Consider the following 21501-nt stretch of genomic DNA (forward strand, 5'->3'; position numbering starts at 1 on the left):
AACAATACGAAAACAATTTCAAAGATGTGCTGCCTAATATGCGAACATGTCATATAGCATGGATTTTAATGCTTTTTTAATGCTGCATTAAGTACTGTATCAATTTGTGAGCTCTGGTGCCTGAGAGAATGGCCTGAATTAGGTATCATGAGTAGATGGCCTAAATCAGGTTTTCTGCAAAAGATGACCTGAATATAATTTGGTGTAAGAGGATGGTCTAAGTGAGGTCTGGTGTAGGAAAATATGCCCTAAATCAGAACTGGTGTGAGAGGATGGCCTGAATGCAGTTTGGTATGAGATGATGGTTTTAATGAAGACTGGTCTGAGAGCCTGACCTGAATCGGATATGGTGTGAGATGACAGCCTGAATGAAGTTTGGTGTGAGATAATGGCTTAAATGAGGATTGGTAAGAAATGATAACCTGAATGAGGTTTGGTGAGAAAAGGTGATTTAAATAAGTTTTGGTATGTGTGGTTGCCATGAATGGGGTTTGGTGTAAGAAGATGGACTGAATGACGTTTGGTGTGAGAAGATGGACTGAATGAGGTTTGGTGTGAGAAGATGGACTAAATGAGGTTTGGTGTGAGAAGATGGACTGAATGAAGTTTGGCATGTGAAGATGGACTGAATGAGGTTTGGTGTGAGAAGATGGACTGAATGAGGTTTGGTGTGAGAAGATGAACTGAATGAAATTTGGTGTGAAAGGATAGATTGAATGAGGTCTGATATGATGGCCTGAATAACAGTGAGTGTGAGATGTCGCCTTCATGAGGTTTGACGTGAAAGGATGGCCTGAGAGAAAGTCCTGAATAAGCTTTGGTGAGAGAGAGTGGTATGGTTGAGGTTTGGTGTGAGAGACAATGGGAAGAATAAAGTTCCGTGTGAGTGGTTGGCCTGAATGAGATCTGGTGAGAGACAATATCCTGAATGAGGTTTGGTGTGAGCGGTTGGACTGAATAAGGTTTGGTGTGAGCGGTTGGACTGAATTAGGTTTGGTGTGAAAGGTTGGACTGAATGAGGTTTGGTGTGAGAAGATCGGCTGAATGAGGTTTGGTGTGAGAAGATGGGCTGAATGAGGTTTGGTGTGAGAAGATGGACTGAATGAGGTTTGGTGTGAGAAGATGGACTGAATGAAGTTTGGTGTGAGAAGATGGGCTGAATGAGGTTTGGTGTGAGAAGATGGGCTGAATGAGGTTTGGTGTGAGAAGATGGACTGAATGAGGTTTGGTGTGAGAAGATGGACTGAATGAAGTTTGGTGTTTGAAGATGAGCTGAATGAGGTTTGGTGTGAGAAGATGGACTGAATGAAATTTGGTGTGAGAAGATGGGCTGAATGAAGTTTGGTGTGAGAAGATGGGCTGAATGAGCTTTGGTGTGAGAAGATGGACTGAATGAGGTTTGGTGTGAGAAGATGGACTGAATGAGGTTTGGTGTGAGAAGATGAACTGAATGAAATTTGGTGTGAAAGGATAGATTGAATGAGGTCTGATATGATGGCCTGAATAACAGTGAGTGTGAGATGTCGCCTTCATGAGGTTTGATGTGAAAGGATGGCCTGAGAGAAAGTCCTGAATAAGCTTTGGTGAGAGAGAGTGGTATGGTTGAGGTTTGGTGTGAGAGACAATGGGAAGAATAAAGTTCCGTGTGAGTGGTTGGCCTGAATGAGATCTGGTGAGAGACAATATCCTGAATGAGGTTTGGTGTGAGCGGTTGGACTGAATAAGGTTTGGTGTGAGCGGTTGGACTGAATTAGGTTTGGTGTGAAAGGTTGGACTGAATTAGGTTTGGTGTGAAAGGTTGGACTGAATTAGGTTTGGTGTGAGCGGTTGGACTGAATTAGGTTTGGTGTGAGTGGTTGGACTGAATTAGGTTTGGTGTGAGTGGTTGGACTGAATGAGGTTTCATGAGAGTGGGTGATCAGAATGAGGTTTGGTAGGAGAAGACGGACTGAATGAGGTTTGGTGTGATATAATGCTGATATGATGACTTTTGGTGCAAGAATTCAAAAGGATGAATTGGATGAAATTGTTTAATGAAGATTGACTGAATCTTTTACTGTTTTCTGGGTCCACATTGACAAATCACACTGCTTTTGTTCCTCAAAAAAAAAAAAATCCTAGACCTATTTTTCTCTATTTATCTGCAGCACAACACTTTGTCTTTTTTGTCTCTGGTCTCTGTTTTTTTTTTCACTATTTCATTATATCACCTCCTTAAGCACTATTGGAAAAATGCTGGTATGCCCATAATCTAGTCTGTCTAATTCAGTTTTCACTTTCAACTGTCAGCAGAGCTATCAGAAAACACAATGCCACAGTCTGCACATCCAGCTATACTAAGGAATAAGAAACACATGAACAGTTATTAAAACAAAGTTCTTCCTTTGTAGAACAATTACAGTTGAATATGTGAATATGTATGGTAAGTACACCACACACAGGTTCTGTGATGAAAAGGGATTTCAACACACTGTAAAACAATTGAAACTGAAAATGGAATGTTATGGAATATTCATAAAAGACTGCACTTCAAAATTGGTAAACCAAAAGAAGACTTCATGAAAAGAATACTGTAACAATATCACTCATACAGTGACAGCTCTCACATGGCACATCTAATATCTATTGTCTGAGAGGGTTTATGTAGTCATTATCTTGAGGGAAAAGTGCCATAGGCCAGCAGCTAATGGAACATTCCAGAAATTAGGGGCTTTTTAGACGTACTGATGAAACCCCCCCCAAGTCATCCATCTTGCTTCTCATCGCATAAACATTAGGCATATCAATGAGCAGTGGCACCATAGCTAACCGGAGCACCAGAGAGCTCTATGGGAAGACTGCTGAAAAGCTTGACTATTTATTCTGTTTAGCGCTGTAATGCTATGCAAATGTATCAACTAAAAAAAGCCATGAACCTGAGCTATTATTATAAATGTGCTCTGCGGTCAATGGAAAATAGAGAGGGAATAATATATGCCTTATTTTGAAACATGTTGGTAATGGCTTTCTAGCTCTTACTTTAAGTACAGCACATACTTGTGTCTGTATAAGGGCACTTGTCCTATTTTGAAATTCCTCTTGCTCCAGAATAGCAAAGTATGCATGCAGAGAGCACTGAGTTCTGTAAGGCCTCAATGAATGAGTCAGAGCAATATATCGCTAAAAATCCAACTGCATAGCAATCCTGTGAACAAGTTCTTTAACAAAAGAACTCCTTCTAAAAGGTGCGTCACAGCATTATCAACCTTTTGATAACCATCATTCTTGTGATCTCTGGCTCATCAGAAGAAAGCGCTCCAGATGCCTTGTGCAGTAATCACTGTGAACAGTGTAAAGTAATATTCCACGAAGCAGTCTAGGTTTACGCTAACTGAATGCTTAACAGATACAACCTTTTGTAGGTGTGGTCCGCAAGCAACGGATAACATCAGATAGCCTTGTTACAAATGCATTAAAAGGCAGGCGCAGAACTTCAATTCGAGTCCCAGAGTCCCAGGTCAAATTTCAGGGAGTTGTAGTTTATGTACAGTGTTGAATATGTCAAACAGGAGGCAAACTTGTATCATGAAATGAACAGCACGGGTGGGAATCTGTGACCGGGTTCTTGAAATTGAGAGTTGGCACCACAGAGGGAGTGTAGCAACATACATAGAAAAAGCCTATAAAGAACAGTATAATACCTGGCTCATATAGTTCACTTATAAATATGGAAACATTAGAAAAGATGTTGAAACTAATTAAAAACAACTACTGACTATTTTATGCAAAAAAGAAAAAAAAAAGAAAAAAGAAAAACAATGGCTACTGCTTACTATACACCAATCAGATACTGAGTATTGAACATTGAACATTGGATTAGAGGGCTAGCTTGATTTGGAAATTTGGGTTTGAAAGCCTCCTGAAATATTTTATGACTGTTCCAAATGCTTATTCATGTGTGGTGAACAGAACACACATACAGCACATCAAATAACATTGATAGGCACAGTAATTGCACTATAATGATGTTCATAAAAGGTCAAGAAATTATCATTAAGAGCTCTTAGTGTCTCTTAGTTTGTTTAATCACATTTAAATGGCCACCAACTGAATGGTAAGAAACTGGATTAACCAATTGGGATCATGCATTTTTCCTGTTTCCATTTGGAAGCTATAAGCCAGATATCTACCCCCTGAGCTTGTCGATATCAAGGTGAAAGTTGATAAACTACTCGAGGTCTACAGCAGGAAGAGAAAAGGAAGGATAGATCTGGTTTTATGAGGTATGATTTTAGTCTCCCCCTATTAGTAAAGTTTTATTTCTAGTGGAACTGTCACAAGGGTATTTTATTTCCTATTAATAATTAACATTATTAACATTATTTAGAGCATCCCTTAAATAATTTAATTACCAGTGGTGGCTCAGTGGTTAAAGGCTCTGGGTTACTGATCAGAAGGTCAGGAGTTCAAGTCCCAGTGCTGCCAAGCTAACAAGGCCTGGGCAAGGCCCTTAACTCTCAACTGCTCAGGTGTATAAATGAAATAAATGTAAGTAGCTCTGGATAAGGGTGTCTGCCAAATAGCATAAATGTATATGTACTAATTCTAAATAGCAGCAACACCTTTACTACTGTTTGGCAGCCACCCAAAGTGCAGGAATGGTGCACACTTATCAGTTTAGCTGTACAGATCATGCTGTAATTTTATTTAGCATATTTCCTCATCCCCCAAAATTAATTCCAAATCCAGTACTTTGAGTATCTAAATGGATTTCACATATTTCCCAAACTATAGTAGGTCACTATGGCTAGTACCATTGAGTTAAATTGAATAAGACATTGACTGAATGTAAACTTTAGGCTGAGAGTATCTGACTGGGGTGACATGGTGGCACATTGTGCAGCGTTTCCGCCTCACAGCTCCAGGAAGTCTGGTCTGATCATGATCTCAAGTTTGTTAATAGGTGTGAATGTGTATGTGTGTGTGTGTGTGTGTGTGCATGGTGCCCTGCAGTTGAGTATTCGCACCTCACGCTAGGTGTTCTTGGGACAGGCTCTGGATCTAAAACTACCCTGACTCGGATATATACTCAGCAAAAAAAGAAACGTTCCTTTTCAGGAGACCATATTTTAAAGATAATTTTGTAAAATCTAAACAATCTTTTAGGGATGCACCGAAATGAAAATTCTTGGTCGAAGCCGAATATAATGAAAAACTTGGCCGAAAGCCGAAAGCCGAATACCGAACATGTTTTTTTCGCGTTTTTTCCATTTATTTTGCCATTTTTTTTCACCACTGCATAAATTAAATGGTCAAAGAAAAAAATCAATTACAAAAACTACAATTTCAAAATATTTATTTAACACTGAACATTTTTTTAAAATTCCAGCAGGCATAGGCTACCAGCAAGGCACAATATAACTTTAAATAAATAAATTAGTAAAATAAAAATATTTTGATGTGGTCATCTTTGAGCCCCCTTGAATAGCCTATGTTAGGCCTGTAACTGACTGCTGAAAGAATTTAACACTCTGTAGCCTACAACAAAAAGTGCATTAAAAAGTGCAAAAAAATGGTTCTAATCGGTTCTACACGGCTGATTATATTGGGGATATATACCGCTCACGTCCCTGTACACCTCGCGGAGTATTATAGTAGATATAGTATAGTTAGATATGTTGTTAATGTTATGTTCTTTGATAGATTTAGTTAGTTTAAACTATAGATAAGTTCATTTAGTCCCCGCTGGTTTTTCCGCTCCCAGTCCATAGTACTAGTTCATGTTTCTTGTTTTGTGTTTTGACCCTGTTTTCTGTGTCCGCGACTTTGATTTGCCGATCGCCCGATAACCCTTTGCCTGTCTTGACTAAGTTTTTTGGATTACGATTTGTCTGCCTACTCTTAAATAAATACGTCTTTACCTACTTCCGTACTCTACTCCCTTACGTCTCGCGACGTGACAGAATACTCCGGAACAGAAACAAAACAAACGCACGTGTCCACAGTAAACATCAGAAGAGCACGTAGCTCGTGCATGCGCGAGCCCCCTCATCGAGGTCATGACATTAGCGTGTCTCACTCTGGTTGCTAGGCTATTTTGTCACGTCATCAAACATGTCATTGTTCGGTCAAATTTATTCGGCCTTTTTACTTATTCGGACGAACACCGAATTTTTTGCTATCTTTGTCCGAATAATTTCGGTTGCCGAACATTCGGTGCCATAAATTGCAATGTTTGTAATATAAGATGCCTAAGACAGTCCTACAGGGAGACAGGAAGGACAGCTGATCCTCCTCGCAGTGGAAAATTACATGTAACCGTGTGTCCCCAAGACGTGATCGAGAACTTGTAAATGCCTCGATGGAAGAGTGGGGTAACATCTCACAGTAAGAACTGACAAATGCAGTGCAGTCCATGAGCCACCAGATACTGACTGTTACTTTTAATATTGACCCCCCTCTTTGTTCAGGGACTCATTATTCCATTTCTGTTCATCAAATGTCTGTGAAACTTGTTCAGTTCATCTCTCAGTTGTTGAATCTTTATATATACACACACACACACACACACACACACACACACACACACACACATATATATATATATATATATATATATATATATATATATATATATATATATATACACACACAGATATTTACCCATATTAAGACATTTGCTGGAAATAAAAGCAAGCAGCTGAATGTGAGAGGACGTTTCTTTTCTCTTTTTTTGCTGAGGATAGCTGTTACTGAAGATGAGAGAAGGAATGAATGAGTGAAAATCTGACCGCATCAGATGGTAGACAAGAAGTGTACACAAAGAGAAAGGATTTGAGGACTGGGTTTCTATTATAACTATGAATACACTAGTCACCATGTAACTACACAGTAACTAAGTAGATTAACTGCAAATGTACTCATTTCCAGCCCAGAAGCAGCAGACTTCTCCACCACAATGCCTAATTTCCTCATGACTTCCGTCCAGCTCAGACTTCCTCGCTATTCACTTTAATGGCAATCATTGTGGAAGATGGAGAAGACATTAAAGGGCCACCAGCTTCCCCAGTGCTCTTTTTATTACCCTCCACAACGCATAGTAAACTGTAGCAAAACAGCAACAGACCAGTCTATAAATAAAACTAACCAAAATGCTCAGTGAACTAGGAGTCCAATGCCTCACTAAATTCTAAGAGTCACTCCTAGGCTACTGAATGTCTTTAAGTTTATACTGTGTTTGATTTTCAGTATTTTATTTAATAATAATAATAATAATAATAATAATAATAATAATAATAATAATAATAAAAAGAGCTACAGGAGGAACACAGCTAAAAGTGGGTACCAAGCCAGAATAAAGCTCCGACTTGTTATGATGTTCATCCTTTTATGGCCACGCGATGGATGGAGAGATCCTACTGTATCCGTGTAAACACAATATTTACTAAACACTCATTTCCTCAAAGTGTACTGGGAAGATCTGCCGGTTCTTCCGGAGAACAAAAAAAAAACTTCATAATCCGGCGCGCAACTGGTAGCCGTGAACTTTCCAAGTAGGGCAACAGTTAAAGCAAAGCGAGCTCGGAGTTTTTCTTACCTCCTTCCCGGAGATTAGCGTCCACTGAGTCCAATAAAGCGCTCAGGAGGAGAAGAGACCAGACGGCGCGCGCGTTTTGTGCCGATTGGACATGTCGTTTTTTCTGCCTGTGTTTGGTATACATGCCTGCTCCGTTATCTGTGGCGGACCGTGGCGGACCGCTCCTCTCTCTTTCCTCTTCTCTCTCTCTCTCTCTCTCTCTCTCTCTCTCTTTCTCCGGCCGGTGTGAGAGAAAACGAGAAATGGATCTAATGTAGAGCGCCAAGCGGAAAGAAAGAAATGCCGAGTAGAGGTTCACATACACACACACACGCGCACGCACACACACACACACGCGCGCGCGCACACATACACACACGCACGCACGCACGCACACACCCGTGCGCCGCTCTCTCTCTTTCTTTCTTTCTCTCTCTCTCTTTCTCCCTCTATCTCTCTCTTTCTTTCTTTCTTTCTCTTTCTCAATCTATCTTTCTCTATTTCTCTTTCTTTTTCTCTCTCCCTTTCTCTCTCTTTCTCTCTCTCTCTTTCTCTCTATCGCCCTCACTTTCTTTCTTTCTTTGTCTCTCTCGCCCTCTGTCTCTCTCTCTCTCTCTCTTTCTTTCTTTCTCTCTCTATTTATCTTTCTTTTTCTCTCTCTCTTTCTCTCTTTCTTTCTTTCTCTCTTTCTTTCTCTCTCTTTCTCTCTATCGCTCTCTATCTCTCTCTCTCTCTCTCTCTCTCTCTCTCTCATACACATACACACACTTAGCCTATTACTTTTTTTATTTATTTAATGTGAACTGATTTAGAACAATGCAATCTGCTCTATATAGAGTCAAGGTTCTCAAATTGGAGTATAGGACACCCTGGGGTCTGTGTAGCATAGCTAGGGGGCTCATGATGTTTAAATTTAGTTACAGTGCTGAAGATCACAACCCAGCATTATAGGCTACCAGAGTCATACTTTTTTGAGTGGACACTTGAATTGAACAGGTTTTTAATCAAACCTAGAATAAATCAAAATCATGTAGGGCGATAAATAATATAAGATACATCTTTATTGTAATTATATTTGTATACACTGTAATTTGGTGGGACTCTCTCACAAGCAACATATCAAAAACGATACTTTGTCAACTTTTTATAATGTCAATCTGATGATATATTTAATACAAATCTGTTCTGTGAGTGGAAGGTTTAGGAATAAATAGCCCAAAATCATGATGTATGTGTTTAAATACTGTTCCTAATATATAAACAGTGGGATTACGCTCATAATATAAATCTGGGTTAAGGGCTGAGGGGGTCTGTGACTTATTTTTAATTATTTCAAAAGTTTACATTTATTTTCTAGAGGTTCACCTATACAGTATGCGTTTGTTTCCCCCCCTCGGTAGTTCACACTACATAGTTTAAATATAACTAGTTTATGGTATGTTCTGTATCATATCAAGATTCCACATGATGTGCTCTGATTGTTAAATATGTAACACACAGAGTTCCCCTAATGTAGGGGTTCTCAGACTTCTTGCAGCCAAGCACCTCTTTAACTGTAAAAGAAAAAAAAAGAGAAAAAAAATGAAATGGACCACTTCAGACTGATGGTTGAGGAAAAATGTCCAATGAGAATTTGCCTATTTTTGGAGCCATTGAGAGTTTTTTCTGAACTTTTCCCCAACAGAATACATTAGGTCCAAGTGGCTATATATATATACCTGATTGTTTCTGAGTGATTTAGGTTTGGATTAAAAGTATTCAATTCAAATCACCAGGCAAACAAAGGCTCTGGGTTATTTATCAGAAGGTCAGGAGTTCAAGCCCCAGATCCCCAGAAGGCCCTCAACCCAGATCCATTTCTAGGCATAGGCAAACTCGGCGGTCTCCTAGGGCACTACCAGTGAGTGCCCCAACGCCCATCCCCCCGCCCCACCCCACCCCACCTGCCCGACTCACACACAAACAAGAAAAAGAGTTGTTTATTATTAGTAGTAGTAGTAGTAGTATTGTTGTTGTTGTTGTTGTTATTATTATTACTAGTAGTAGTAGTAGTAGTAGTAGTATTAATTAGTAAGTTATTTTTTTCTATTTTTATTCAGGTAACACTTTATGATTGCATGATTATTTATCTGGTGTCCCTGGTGATAGTGGGCGCGCTGTTAGGAAGAGAGATAGAGATGTCCGTGCTTGACTGGTCTTTCATCATGAAAAGGTCAAAGCCATCAGGGGTTCAGTATCGCAAAGAAAAAAGGGATGAGAAAACGAAAGAGAAATATAAAGGTATGCAACTAGTTGTCTATGGGTGGTAAAGATCTCTTCTGCCACCCATTAGCACTCCATCATGATGAGCACAACATGTTCACAAATGATACGCTGTCCTAGCAAGAATTCCCCATGTGTTAATACACATTTAAGCAGCTGAATATTAACATAATAAATATGGATATATTTTTAAATGCTCTCAGAAAGACGGTGATCAGAAATGAATGTTTAGTATATTGAAGATATAAACAACTGCAATCTGAACAGAAAAAAAAAGTATAAAAGTTATTGTACATGAATATTTTCAATAATTTTCTTGTGCTGTAAATGTATAACTCACTGCCGTTACAGTCAGATAGGCTTTGTGATATGGGTGTGTGGTGTAGATGAGCATCTGTTCATGTATGCTGTAGAGTTTTAGATTTATTATACAAACAATCATGACAGATTGTTGATTTGGCACCAATAGGAATCTCGCCTAGGGCCTGCCTTAACCCTCTCTGCTCCAGGGGTGTCATATCATGGCTGACTCTGCGTTCTGACCTGAGCTTCCTAACAAGCAGGGATATGCAAAGAAAAGATTTTCAGTGTACTGTAAAGTATATGTGAAGAATAAAGTCTTCTTCTAAAACAGACTAATAATAAATACAATGTATTGTAACAACAGCAACAACAACAACAACAAAAACATACGATGCTTCATGGACTTTATTTTCAGAACCACTGCCCTAATGCACCATAGTAAAAGTATGACAGTAACACAATTTAAAAAATTTATTAACCATTTTTTTTTTAACCACAGTTACCATAACATAAAACAGTAAAGTCATGGTAATACCATGGATTAGAATTCGAACATAGGAATTATAAAGTACTCACTGGATAATCATTCATTAATTTTCATGGACTGTTCTCTTGTGAATAAAACTGTGTTAAACAAATGATATTAGACCAGTTATTATGGATGGTCTGCTTGCATCTTTATGAATTACTTTGGGTTTATGCAAGTAAATTACAATGTTCTAATGCGTGAATTCATTTTTATTTTAAAAATCCTACAGTGTGATGAAATATAGTGCCTCCTTCTCATATCACAATATATAAAGAACACTACAGGGTCTCTGTACCGAGTGATAATAGCACACAGCAGATAGCAATGTGTGAAATCACAATTTCAGCTGAATGATAAGTGCAGAATGGAATACACAGTAAATACACAGAATAGTAATTCTATGATGTAAATTATTGTGCTGAACAATAGGAAGACATTATGTGTGCTAATAACTGCAAAATGACATCCTCTGTGTATATGTGATTCTTACATTTTCATTTTTTGATGTGAGGTTGTGTAGGAAAAATAATACAAGCATATACAGCAGCATGCTGTGGACGAACCAATCATTTTACTTTAAAGGGCCCATTAGCAAACTCTGTTCTGTTTTATCCGTGGTGAAAATATCTCATCTGACTGCATTAAATGTAGAGTTGTAAACACATTGAAATGGATAAAAGTTAACCTTTTTTTTGCTGATCAATTCCCCCTTATCAAATCTTAGAAATGTCAAGAGAACTGGCCCAGTTGATTTTAGATCATTAGTGAAAAGGCAGAATATGTTAACACCTCATTTATCATAAACATAGGTAAACAAAGCAGCCATCATTGATCTTAGCTGCCATGAGTTACATATATAAAAGCCATTAGGCCTGGGTGAAGTTAAGGTAATTAGGCTGGAGACTGGATTATCAAATCAGAGCCGCAGTTTGTGTTGCATTACGGCTGTCAGACTCATGCAGTAGGAAACCTCTGATCTCAACTCTACACACTGGTTTAGTTTAATGCTAATATGGGACTATAAAAGGATCCTAAAATGAGACATCCTCCACGGACTTTCCTAAAGCCGAAGTCTAGGCATAAACTAAAAATAGTCTACAAAGTTCGCAGTTCACTTTACAAACATGTTCCACACTAACGTATGCATTTGGCTTTTATGCTTTAAACCATTCAGTGTAATTGGCCATTTGTACACTGTCAAACATTTCAGGTGGTTAAACGTAAAAACGAAAGTTCACCTCCTGCCTTAAAAACCTGAATAAACTCATCATGAAGATAACCTTTGTTTCAACTAAAAAATGTATGTTTTACATAAGTTAAGACAACTTACTTTGGGTTACTTTAAGCTTCATTTTTGAAAACGTATTAAACTTCAGGAGTTCAATATCCAAAACATGTCAGTTGGAAGTAAAGAAGAAATAAGTTCACATAACTTTAATGGGGCTATCATGTTTTACAGTTTGAGCATACACCATACAAAAACTGATTGTTTTAGACATGCTTATTAGGAATTTCATTACTTCACTCTATGAAACAGTAAAACTATAGTGTACCAGGCTCTAGTGATGTTTAGCAAACGTAGTAAGGACTTTAGTAGTATAGGTAGAGGTAGGAAAAGATGTTGGAAAAGCTCCACAAACAGAATATTCCAGATAAAAGACCTTCATCAGGTAAGCAATATATCCAAAATCAATAGATGTTTAAAGCTGAACATTTATTCCACTGAAGTTTACTTCACTTCATTACCACTGCAGCATGCTAACCAAAAACATTATTAATGTTATGCCCTTTGCTTTTGAAGTGTTTCAGCACTGCGAATGAGAACTCTCTCAGTGGTTTCTCAGTGGTTAATGGTCTGGGCTGTCGATGAGAAGGTCACAAGGTCATATCTCAAGCACCATCAAGATGTCAATGTCACTGGGCCCTCAGCTGCTCCAGGGTTGCTGTATCCTGGCTAACTTCTTAACAAGTTTGGATATGTGAAGAATTTCACTGTATATATGATGATAAAGGCTGTCTTATGGTCCCTGATGTACAGTCGATTGCATCCATTGAACATTTCATTCTGCTTCAGCATTCTGCTTTCTTCTATACCTCATGATGTCTGAAATGTCATGATTTCTCTGGAGACACTTACAACCACTATTATAGACACTTTCACTTGTGGAAGACTAGAAATCAAGCCCAAATGATGCCAAAACAAACAAACAAACATACATTAAAATATACTCGTTTAACACTTTAGCAATAAATAAATTAATTGCATTTTGAGTCCAAACTACGTGTGGAAAGATTTTTAACTGCCCGTGGGTGACATCTAGTGAGTATTCAAGAATATTGCACTCTAGTAATTGCTTTGTCCTAGTCAGGGTCGTGGGAACTCTGGGTGTGAGGCAGGAGAACAACTTGGATGGAATGCCATGATGTTACAATCTATTCTCCCACTCCCAAATGAATGACATAAAATGATATATAGACAAGATGAGCAAACATGATTAAGTAGAATAACTCAACTGTCTTGAACAGACTGTAGAACATATGTTATACACAAAGTAATATGAAGTACAGTCAGGGGGTTCATTTTATATATATATATATATATATATATATATATATATATATATATATATATATATATATATATATATATATATATATATATATATAGTGTATAAGTGTACTGAAGGTGTAGAATTTATTTTACACATAAAAGGATCCCTGGCTATAAAAAAAACTGTAAGGACCCATGATCTATGGAATGATTTATGTAGCTATGGAATTGTGGAATGAAATGAAAAAGGACATTATGAAGTGAAACCCGTTATTATGTTGAAATTAAAAAATGAATAAATCAATCAAATAAATAGTGTGAAGATGAGAATGATGCAGTATAATTTCATAATAATGAGTTATTATAAAAGTATAAAAAAAATTCTAATTCTAAATATTCATTTGATACATATATTTATTGCTGCATTTCATCGTTTTATTATTTTTTTATGCATATGCATATGTATTTGTGCGTTTCTTTAATTGAGACTGAAATGGCATCCCTTACTGATCTACACTCTGGGAGGTGTGGAGTTGAAGTGGAGGTTCTCCGGGGCGCCAGGGGGCAATGATGAGTCTCTGTGCTGCTCACTCATAAACTCTACCTCTGTGCTGCTCCGGTCGGAGTAAGGGTTTAACGCTAATAAAATAGCGAACAGTATGAAGTATTGTTCAATCTGGTCGTATAAAGCTTACTATAGTTATATATTGTCTAAATAGGGTATTAGGTTTGATATTTAAGCTGAACTGATCAATAAAACATGACTGCCAACGAAGAGCAGGAGGTAAGCGAGTGTGTTAGCATTGTGGCTAACAGGTTAACGTTAAGTATAGGCTAAGAACCCTAAATGAACTTGTGTGAGGTGTGGGATGTGTAGGCCTTCAGCTTTTCGTTTGGGCTGGATTTGTGTGTTTATATGTTGTCGACTTTAATAATATGTTACGCCTAAAACAGAACCTTGTGGGACTCCATTTTGTACTTTTTAATCTCTGAAGAATTTCCGTGAGTGCCCACATATTGTCATCAGTCTGTTTAAAGTGCATCTATTATGGTTTTGTAAATATTAGCCTTCATGTAGTGTGTTATGTAGCTGATTGTGAACGTAAAAATGTCTGCAAAGTTTAAAAAATCAAAGCGCACGACAAACTGAGTTATTGAATCCCAAAAGAAGGAACCGATTCTGAACAGCTGAAGCGAGTCGTTAGTAATTCCAGATTTACTTCCTGTACAAACGTAAGTTTGTAACAAAAGCCCCGCCTCTAATCTTCATTGGCTGCTCGCTGACAGCTGTAGACCAATCACAACCAATCAGAGCAGAGTATGCTCTCAGAATGGAGGGGTTTAGAATTAATCTTTTAGAATGGATCATTTAACGAGTCGTTTGTGACACGGGAAGGGTCATGCTGAAGTTTAAATTATGAGCACATTACAGTGTTTTTTGACCTTGGATGCATGTAAATCTATTGTATAATACCTTTAAAACAATTTGGCATGTTTCAAAATCATAATAGGTGCGCTTTAAAACCAGAAAAGAACTTGCCTGTCTAACCAAACCATGTTTTCACGCTTGTCCATGGTAAATCTTGTCAGATGCCGCACCCAAAACAAGACAGAACTGAAACGGAAGCAGAGCTACAATCTGACACAAGCAAGAGGTCACTGAGCACTTTAACCTGTGCTGATTCTCTATGATGCTTCTAGAAAACTCTGCAAAACCCCATACTTGTTATTACTATTTAGCTGTCGGACAAATGCATTATAAAGTCTCACGTCGAAAAAAGGCATGTTTTAGAGATCAGACAGGACAAAACCACTGAGAAGTTCTTGTGTTATTGTGTGTCTTGCTATAAGGGAATTTTAGCCGCTATGGTCTCTCTTTCCTTACTAAAGAAGTTTGAGAACTCATCGTTATTAATATGTGGAGGAATTCGACGTGATCAAATACACCGATCAGCCATAACATTAAAACCACCACCAGGTGAAGTGAAAAACATTGATTATCCTGTTACACTGGCATCTGTCGAGGCGAAACAGTACGTGTGAGTTCTCAAAGTTGATGTGTTGGAAGCAGGAAAAATGGGCAAGCGTAAGCATCTGAGCGGTTGTGACTAGGATTAGATTGTGATGACCAGACAACTGGGTCAGAGCCTCTCCAAAACGGCAGGTCCGAGCTGTTTTGATGGCACACTTAATAGTTAATTAAATACGATAATGCTTAAACTGATAGAGCTGGCCCAGATCTCATCCCTGGTGCGACATGTTGAGAAATTGAGGTGTAATGGCCCTGGTAGGTGATTAGGAAATATTTGTTTCTTACTAATGTTAGTTCACTTTTTTGCAGATGGAGTTGGAAGCCCTGCGTTCGATATACGAAGGGGACGAATGCTTCAAAGAGCTGAGTCCTGTCTCCTTCCAGTTCAGGGTAAACGCATACCCTGTGTTATTATTAAGGATGGTGCTATTGTGTAAAACAGAAGGTAGTTGCTTTAGGCTGATGTTAAAAGGATTTTGCACATCATCTCGTTTGAGAAAAGGCTCCCAGAAATTTGACTGGCAAATGAGTGCCAGATTATTCAATAGGCATAGAACACCTTAAAGCATTCGAGCCCCACACACACATTTCATAATCCCAAATAACAAAAAGTGTCATCATGTGGCTAGATGATAACACAGTAATAGCTTGTAGTAGATGTGATGCAGTGTTTTGGACACACATAATGAGTCCAGTGTTGATCAGTATACTGTGTATTCTTTTCGTGAAGTTAGGGGGCGGGAGGTGTTTCCTTTATGTATGCATATGTGTATTTATTTTCGAAATTTCACTTGTTGCTGAGATCTATCATGTTGAACAGGAGGAAATGGTACATGGTTTGCACTTATATAGCAATATTTTATTTATTTTTTTTTTTTTTTAAACCTTAACCACTTTACACTGGTTCTCATTCACACTCACTCACACATCAATGGTAGCAGAGCTGCCATGCACGGTGCTAACTTACCATCGGGAGTAACTTGGGGTTCAGTGTCTTGCCCAAGGACACTTCGGCATGTGGAGTCATGTGGGCCGGGAATCGAACCGCCAACCCTACGATTAGTGGACATCCTGCTCTACCACCTGAGCAAAAGCCACCCAGGAAACACACCTTCTGTGTTTTACCAATTGCCTGTTCACTTTCCTTTTGCTCTTCACAACAAGTACCTTTTGAAGTTTGATCATAGGCATGTAATGTAGGAAGAAATTCTGTTTTAACAAATAAGTGTAGCTTATAAACTCTTCTATGTGTACAGTAAATGTATATGATCTGTATTGTGTTGGAATTCGTCCATAGTAACATAGAGGACAGTAATCAACAATGCGGTGGTATGATGTAGCCGGACACAATGTAGATTATTTTGCTACGATGGCACATTCCTGCAGTGTTTTATCCTCGTACTACAGCAATTTGCCAACAATTACATATTTTTAAAAACCTATTAATAGCATACCCTTTATTCGTCGTTAGTTCTGTGTAATGTTGTGGAACATCTGCGCGGTAAGTTCGTATAATGGGAATACGAACGATCATTCCTTCACTTGCCTGTCTTTTTCGAAGAAGTCCAAACTGCCTTTTAGTTGGGTTCGACTGTCTGAGCTGTTCTGTTCTAGAAAATCAATCAAAAACCTTCTGGTCAATCTGAATCAAGAATCCAACAATGCTGCAATATATTGCATCGCATAACAGCTCTGCCTGTTTTTCTGCAGATAGGAGACCTTAACGAGACAAAATCATTCCTGCTGGATGTCTCATGGCCAGAGACGTATCCTGAAACTGCACCTCAGTTATCCTTAGATGCCTTTTTCAACAACCGAATGTAAGTAAGCACATCAAATACAATAAAAGCCACAGCAGTCTTTTGTTGTACCGATATTTCACACGTGAAACTCGTACCCTTTCTGTGGGCACTTTGCAAAAAAACAACAACTAAAAAATAGATAGAATTGCAGTTCTGTTCAGTTGTCACAAAGCCCAACGGCATAATGCAAATCATGCTAAGCTTTTTAAACAGAGACTATGCATGAAGCAAGGGAGCGCCTATCTTTGTGTTCGCTCCGCAGTCTCAGACTGTTAATCTGATCTTTGTTGAACTTTAGCTCTCCAGAGACCAAGCAGTTAATTATCTCCAAGATGCATGAGCAGGTAGAGGCGAACCTGGGAAGTGCTATGATGTACACTCTGTTTGAGTGGGCCAAAGAGAACCAGGAGATGCTGATGGAGAATCACCAGCCTGTAGTGTCTGCTGTGGTCAGTGCAACAATACAGCTGCTTTCAAACACGGCATTTAAAGAGATCATGCTGTTTAACGTTAAGCCAAATTCAATTTCCTGAACCGTTTCATTTAGACCCTGACTTCTACCAGCGATGTGAACAGTCCAGTCTCCTCTGGTAAGAAAAAGGAGAAGAAAGAACAGCTCACAAAGGCACAGAAAAGGAAAATGATAGGAAGAACTGGTAGGCCTTCATACTACTGGATCCATAAAGACATTTCACGTTAAACAAGAGAGTTCGTCACGACAAGATTTTATGTTGGCTTGACAAAGACGGTCTGAAAGTTTGAAACTGCTTCATAAGCTTGAAGGTAGTTGAAAGACAGACAGTTACTGGTAGAAAGATAGATGACAATTAAATGGAGTGAGAGTGTTGGTAGTAGAAAGAGAAGGAGTGAGACAGTGATGGAGGTAGATTGATAGAAATATGGAGAGAGTGTCTGTGTGTGCTACTGGTAGATGGATGGAGAGAGTGTATGGCATTGATAGAGACAGATGAAGTGAGAGTCTTTGTTACAGGTACAAGTGAGAGGGAGAGAAGAAGGGCTTCAGGCCTTGTTCACACAGGTGTTGGAGAGTTTTGACAGTTGGAGTTGGAAATCCAGAGTAGGGCTGCAACTAACGATTATTTTCATAATCTATTAATCGGCCAATTATTATTATTATTATTTTTGATTAATCGGATGGGGATGCAAAATTTCAGTACCCCAAATAAAATCCACAAACTGAGTGTTATGAATATATACTTCAGACTGGTAATTAATCTACACCTAAATTAAAATAAATAAATAAATAAAATCGATAATGAGATTCGACAACGATTTTCATAGCCGATTATAATCAATTAGCTGTTGTAGCTGTAATCTTCAACATTCCATCAATATAAGTCTATGGGAGTTTTGGTGATCGTCTGCTATGGGAAAACCATCTGTCTGAACAGTTAAAAAACAAGCAAAAAAAGTATGATGAGATGGAATAGCCTGAAGGACTGTGCTGACTTTGTGAATGCGGCCTGAAAGGTTTACGAGTTCTAACAGTCCAGATGTTCCAATGGAAATCAGTGGGAATTTTGGCTATTTTGAGCTTCCGTAATGGGAACACTGCAGTTCCAATCAGCTTTAGGAGGAGTAGCATTTAGAAATTTTGGGTCTCAGAAGAGTAATTATAAGTTTAAACAGCAGAACTTTGTCAAGCCAACATAATTATTTACATCACCAATGGAAGATGTGTAAACCAAATGCATTAATTTGATTTCATATTTTATTGAACAGATAACAAAGGTGAATTGCCCAGAGGTTGGAACTGGGTTGACGTTATCAAGGTAATTTGATCACTATAAACTTATATCATGAGGGAATGAGTTATGGATTAAAAACGAACCTGCTGATGTGTGGTGTTTTCTCTTGTTTGTATACTGCTGGTTTCTTCCTCTTTCAAACAGCATGTGAGTATGCTTTTAAATGTATTTTTTTTTAAATAACAAATATATATCAGTGCTAGTGTTTCTTGATGCTTTCACACTGCTACGTGTTTAATGGCTAATCTCTATGACAGCTGAGCAAAACAGGAGGAAAAGAGGATGGCTAAAGGAACCGCTCCTGAACATCACATATTGAAGGAGAGCCAGATGGACTGATGGATAAGGAAAGTCTACCGTGACTTGTTTTTAAAGAAAGTTGAAATGAGATAAACTGATGAAGCTGCTGTTTGTTTGTGATGCTGAGGCACATGACATGAGCATAAAATATATCCTCTGCCAATTAATACCTCCTTGTAGATTCACAAAAGTGACCGCAACAACGAGCACACGCTGTGCGAACAACAAAAGCGCAACAAAGTGTGTCAAAAAGAGTGTACTGAGAGCAGACTCTGCTCCTGTGTCTTCATATTATGGGGCTTTTTTGACGCAGTTACAGGTCAACTAAACAACCGATTGATTTGATTTGTATTGGACAGTGTGTGTACAAAATGGCAACATTGATAGTTTATGGAGCATTGTGGTTTGATCAGGTGAACCTCAGTTTGTATTTGTACCAGTTTTTAACCTGTTTTTTCTTCTTTGTTATTTATTGTGCATATTTTTTGACACAATATAAAAATCTTTTTTGAAGGTTTAACGTGTGTCTGTACTTGTTTTATGTGAAGAGCAAAGAGATTGAGTGTTTTATTAAAATGCACGTTATAATGTTTTGATTTTGGTCATTAGATGTGTCGCATATTTTTGCAAAAAAAATCGAAATGTCCTACTATATGAAGGAAAAGTATAATCTAAAAAGTTACAAGTTTACAGCAAGAGTGTCGTTATACAGTTGGCACTAATTGCTCAATGCAGTTGTTTTCAGGCCCCTTTAATAGCAAAACCTGTACATTTGTACATTCATGAAAAAATCCAACCAGCCAATCATGTGGCAGTAGCACAATGCATACATTCATTGAGCATGTAGATACAGGGCAGGAGCTTCAGTTAATGTTCACATCAAACATCAGAATGGGGAAAAGTGTGATCTCTGGGATGTTGACCGTGGTAGGGTTGTTGGTGCCAAATGGACTGATTTGAGTATTTCAGAAACTGAAAAACTGACTTTTTCATGCACAACAGTCTCTAGAGTTTACACAGATTGGTGAAAATAAAACATTCAATGAGCTGCAGTTCTCCAGGCAAAACACCCTGTTGTTTGAGACAGGTCAGACTGGTTCCCACTTACAGACAGGCTATAGAAACTTGTGGTTTTCCATTTCTTCCCAAAAAACAACACTGCCAGTAGGTGAATGGGGTTATACTAAATTGCCCCTAGGTGAATGAGTGTAGATTGGCACCCTGTCCAGGGTGTACCCCGCCTTGTGCCCGATGCTCCCTAGGATAGGCTCCAGGTTTCCCTGTGACCCTGAAAAGGATAAGCAGTATAGAAGATGGGTGGATGAATGAGTGTATGTGTTAATGTTACCATGTGATGGCCCCATCATGGGTGTATTCCTGCCTCAGTGTTCCCAGGAAAGGCCTTGGGTCCACCATGACCAGGAAAAAGCACTTACTGAAGATGAAAGAATGAGTTTAGTTTATTCTTTATTGTCCTTTTGCAAGGAAATTCATCTTCTGACTCTGAAGCTGCACAAACACAACAGCAACAACAGCTGACACAGACATAATAAACAAATAAATAAAAACATTAAAAAGAGAACCATTTTAGATGCATTATATTTACAACTACATCTTTCTGTTTAAAATATTAAGCAGCACTGGTACAGGCAGTGGTAGCTCAGTGGTTAAGATGTTACACTATTGCTAGGAAGGTCATGAGTTCAAATCCCAACTCTACCAAACTGCCACTGTTGGGCCTTTGAGCAAGGCCATTAACCCTCAGGTGTATAAATGAGATAAATGTAAATTGTTCTGGATAAGGGTGTTTGCCAAATGGTACAAATGATTTTTTGTAATGGTTGCTTTTGCATAGTGAAACCCTATAACGCTTCCCTTAAGGTAATAATTGATCCATTTTAGATAAAACATGGCTTGAGTCAGTCACTATTCTTTGTGCATTCTTAAAAACCAACTGCTCATATAAGGATTGAAGTGATGTATATTCCCTTACACCCATGACTGTCATAGCAATTTTAACAAGACGAGCAAGCTGTGATTTTTATTGGATAAAAACGTTACCATACCAGGCTTGCATTCCATAATTTAACAGATCACCCAAAACAGCCTGGTAAAATAAAAGCATAATCCTCTGACTCACACCAAACAACCTAAGCCTCCTTAAAAAAATACAGTCACTGCTGAAATTTTGAACAGAGATTTTCAGTATGGGCTTCCCAAGTAAATGAACAATCAATAACCACACCCAAGTACTTGTATGTTCCCACCTGATTAATAATGGTGTCAAGAATGATAATTAGACTATAATCCAGGGTGGCTGTGGTTCAGGTGGTAGAGCGGGTTGTCCACTAATCGTAGGGTTGGTGGTTCAATTCCTGGCCCACATGACTCCACATAC

At 38.4% G+C, this 21501-nt stretch overlaps 2 protein-coding genes across 2 annotated transcripts in view; one reads left to right on the forward strand and one right to left on the reverse strand.

Moving 5' to 3' along the window:
- adam19a (ADAM metallopeptidase domain 19a) overlaps nt 1-8102 on the reverse strand; it is an 85119-nt gene extending 77017 nt beyond the window's left edge. Inside the window, exon 1 of the mRNA XM_017472033.3 lies at nt 7577-8102. Within this exon, the coding sequence (XP_017327522.1) occupies nt 7577-7700 (124 nt within the window). The 5' untranslated portion in view covers nt 7701-8102. The remainder of the gene's footprint in view (nt 1-7576) is intronic.
- Nucleotides 8103-13758: 5656 nt separating this feature from the next.
- On the forward strand, nt 13759-19623 carry rwdd (RWD domain containing 4). The gene is made up of 7 exons (XM_053681398.1): nt 13759-13984; nt 15542-15622; nt 16943-17052; nt 17333-17483; nt 17582-17690; nt 18778-18950; nt 19061-19623. Exons 1-6 carry the CDS (start codon nt 13961-13963, stop codon nt 18834-18836), a joined length of 534 nt encoding a protein of 177 aa, XP_053537373.1. The 5' UTR covers nt 13759-13960; the 3' UTR covers nt 18837-18950; nt 19061-19623.
- Nucleotides 19624-21501: the final 1878 nt, after the last annotated feature.

This window comes from Ictalurus punctatus, chromosome 7, assembly GCF_001660625.3.
Source record: "Ictalurus punctatus breed USDA103 chromosome 7, Coco_2.0, whole genome shotgun sequence".
Classification (NCBI taxonomy): Eukaryota; Metazoa; Chordata; class Actinopteri; order Siluriformes; family Ictaluridae; genus Ictalurus; species Ictalurus punctatus.

Excerpts from the sequence above, each read along its gene's own strand:
- rwdd (XM_053681398.1), top strand. The coding sequence starts at position 13,961 with ATGACTGCCAACGAAGAGCAGGAG. Across the intron at positions 15,623-16,942 it reads CTGTCTCCTTCCAGTTCAGG|ATAGGAGACCTTAACGAGAC; the intron begins GTAAACGCATAC and ends GTTTTTCTGCAG. Across the intron at positions 17,484-17,581 it reads AGCCTGTAGTGTCTGCTGTG|ACCCTGACTTCTACCAGCGA; the intron begins GTCAGTGCAACA and ends CGTTTCATTTAG.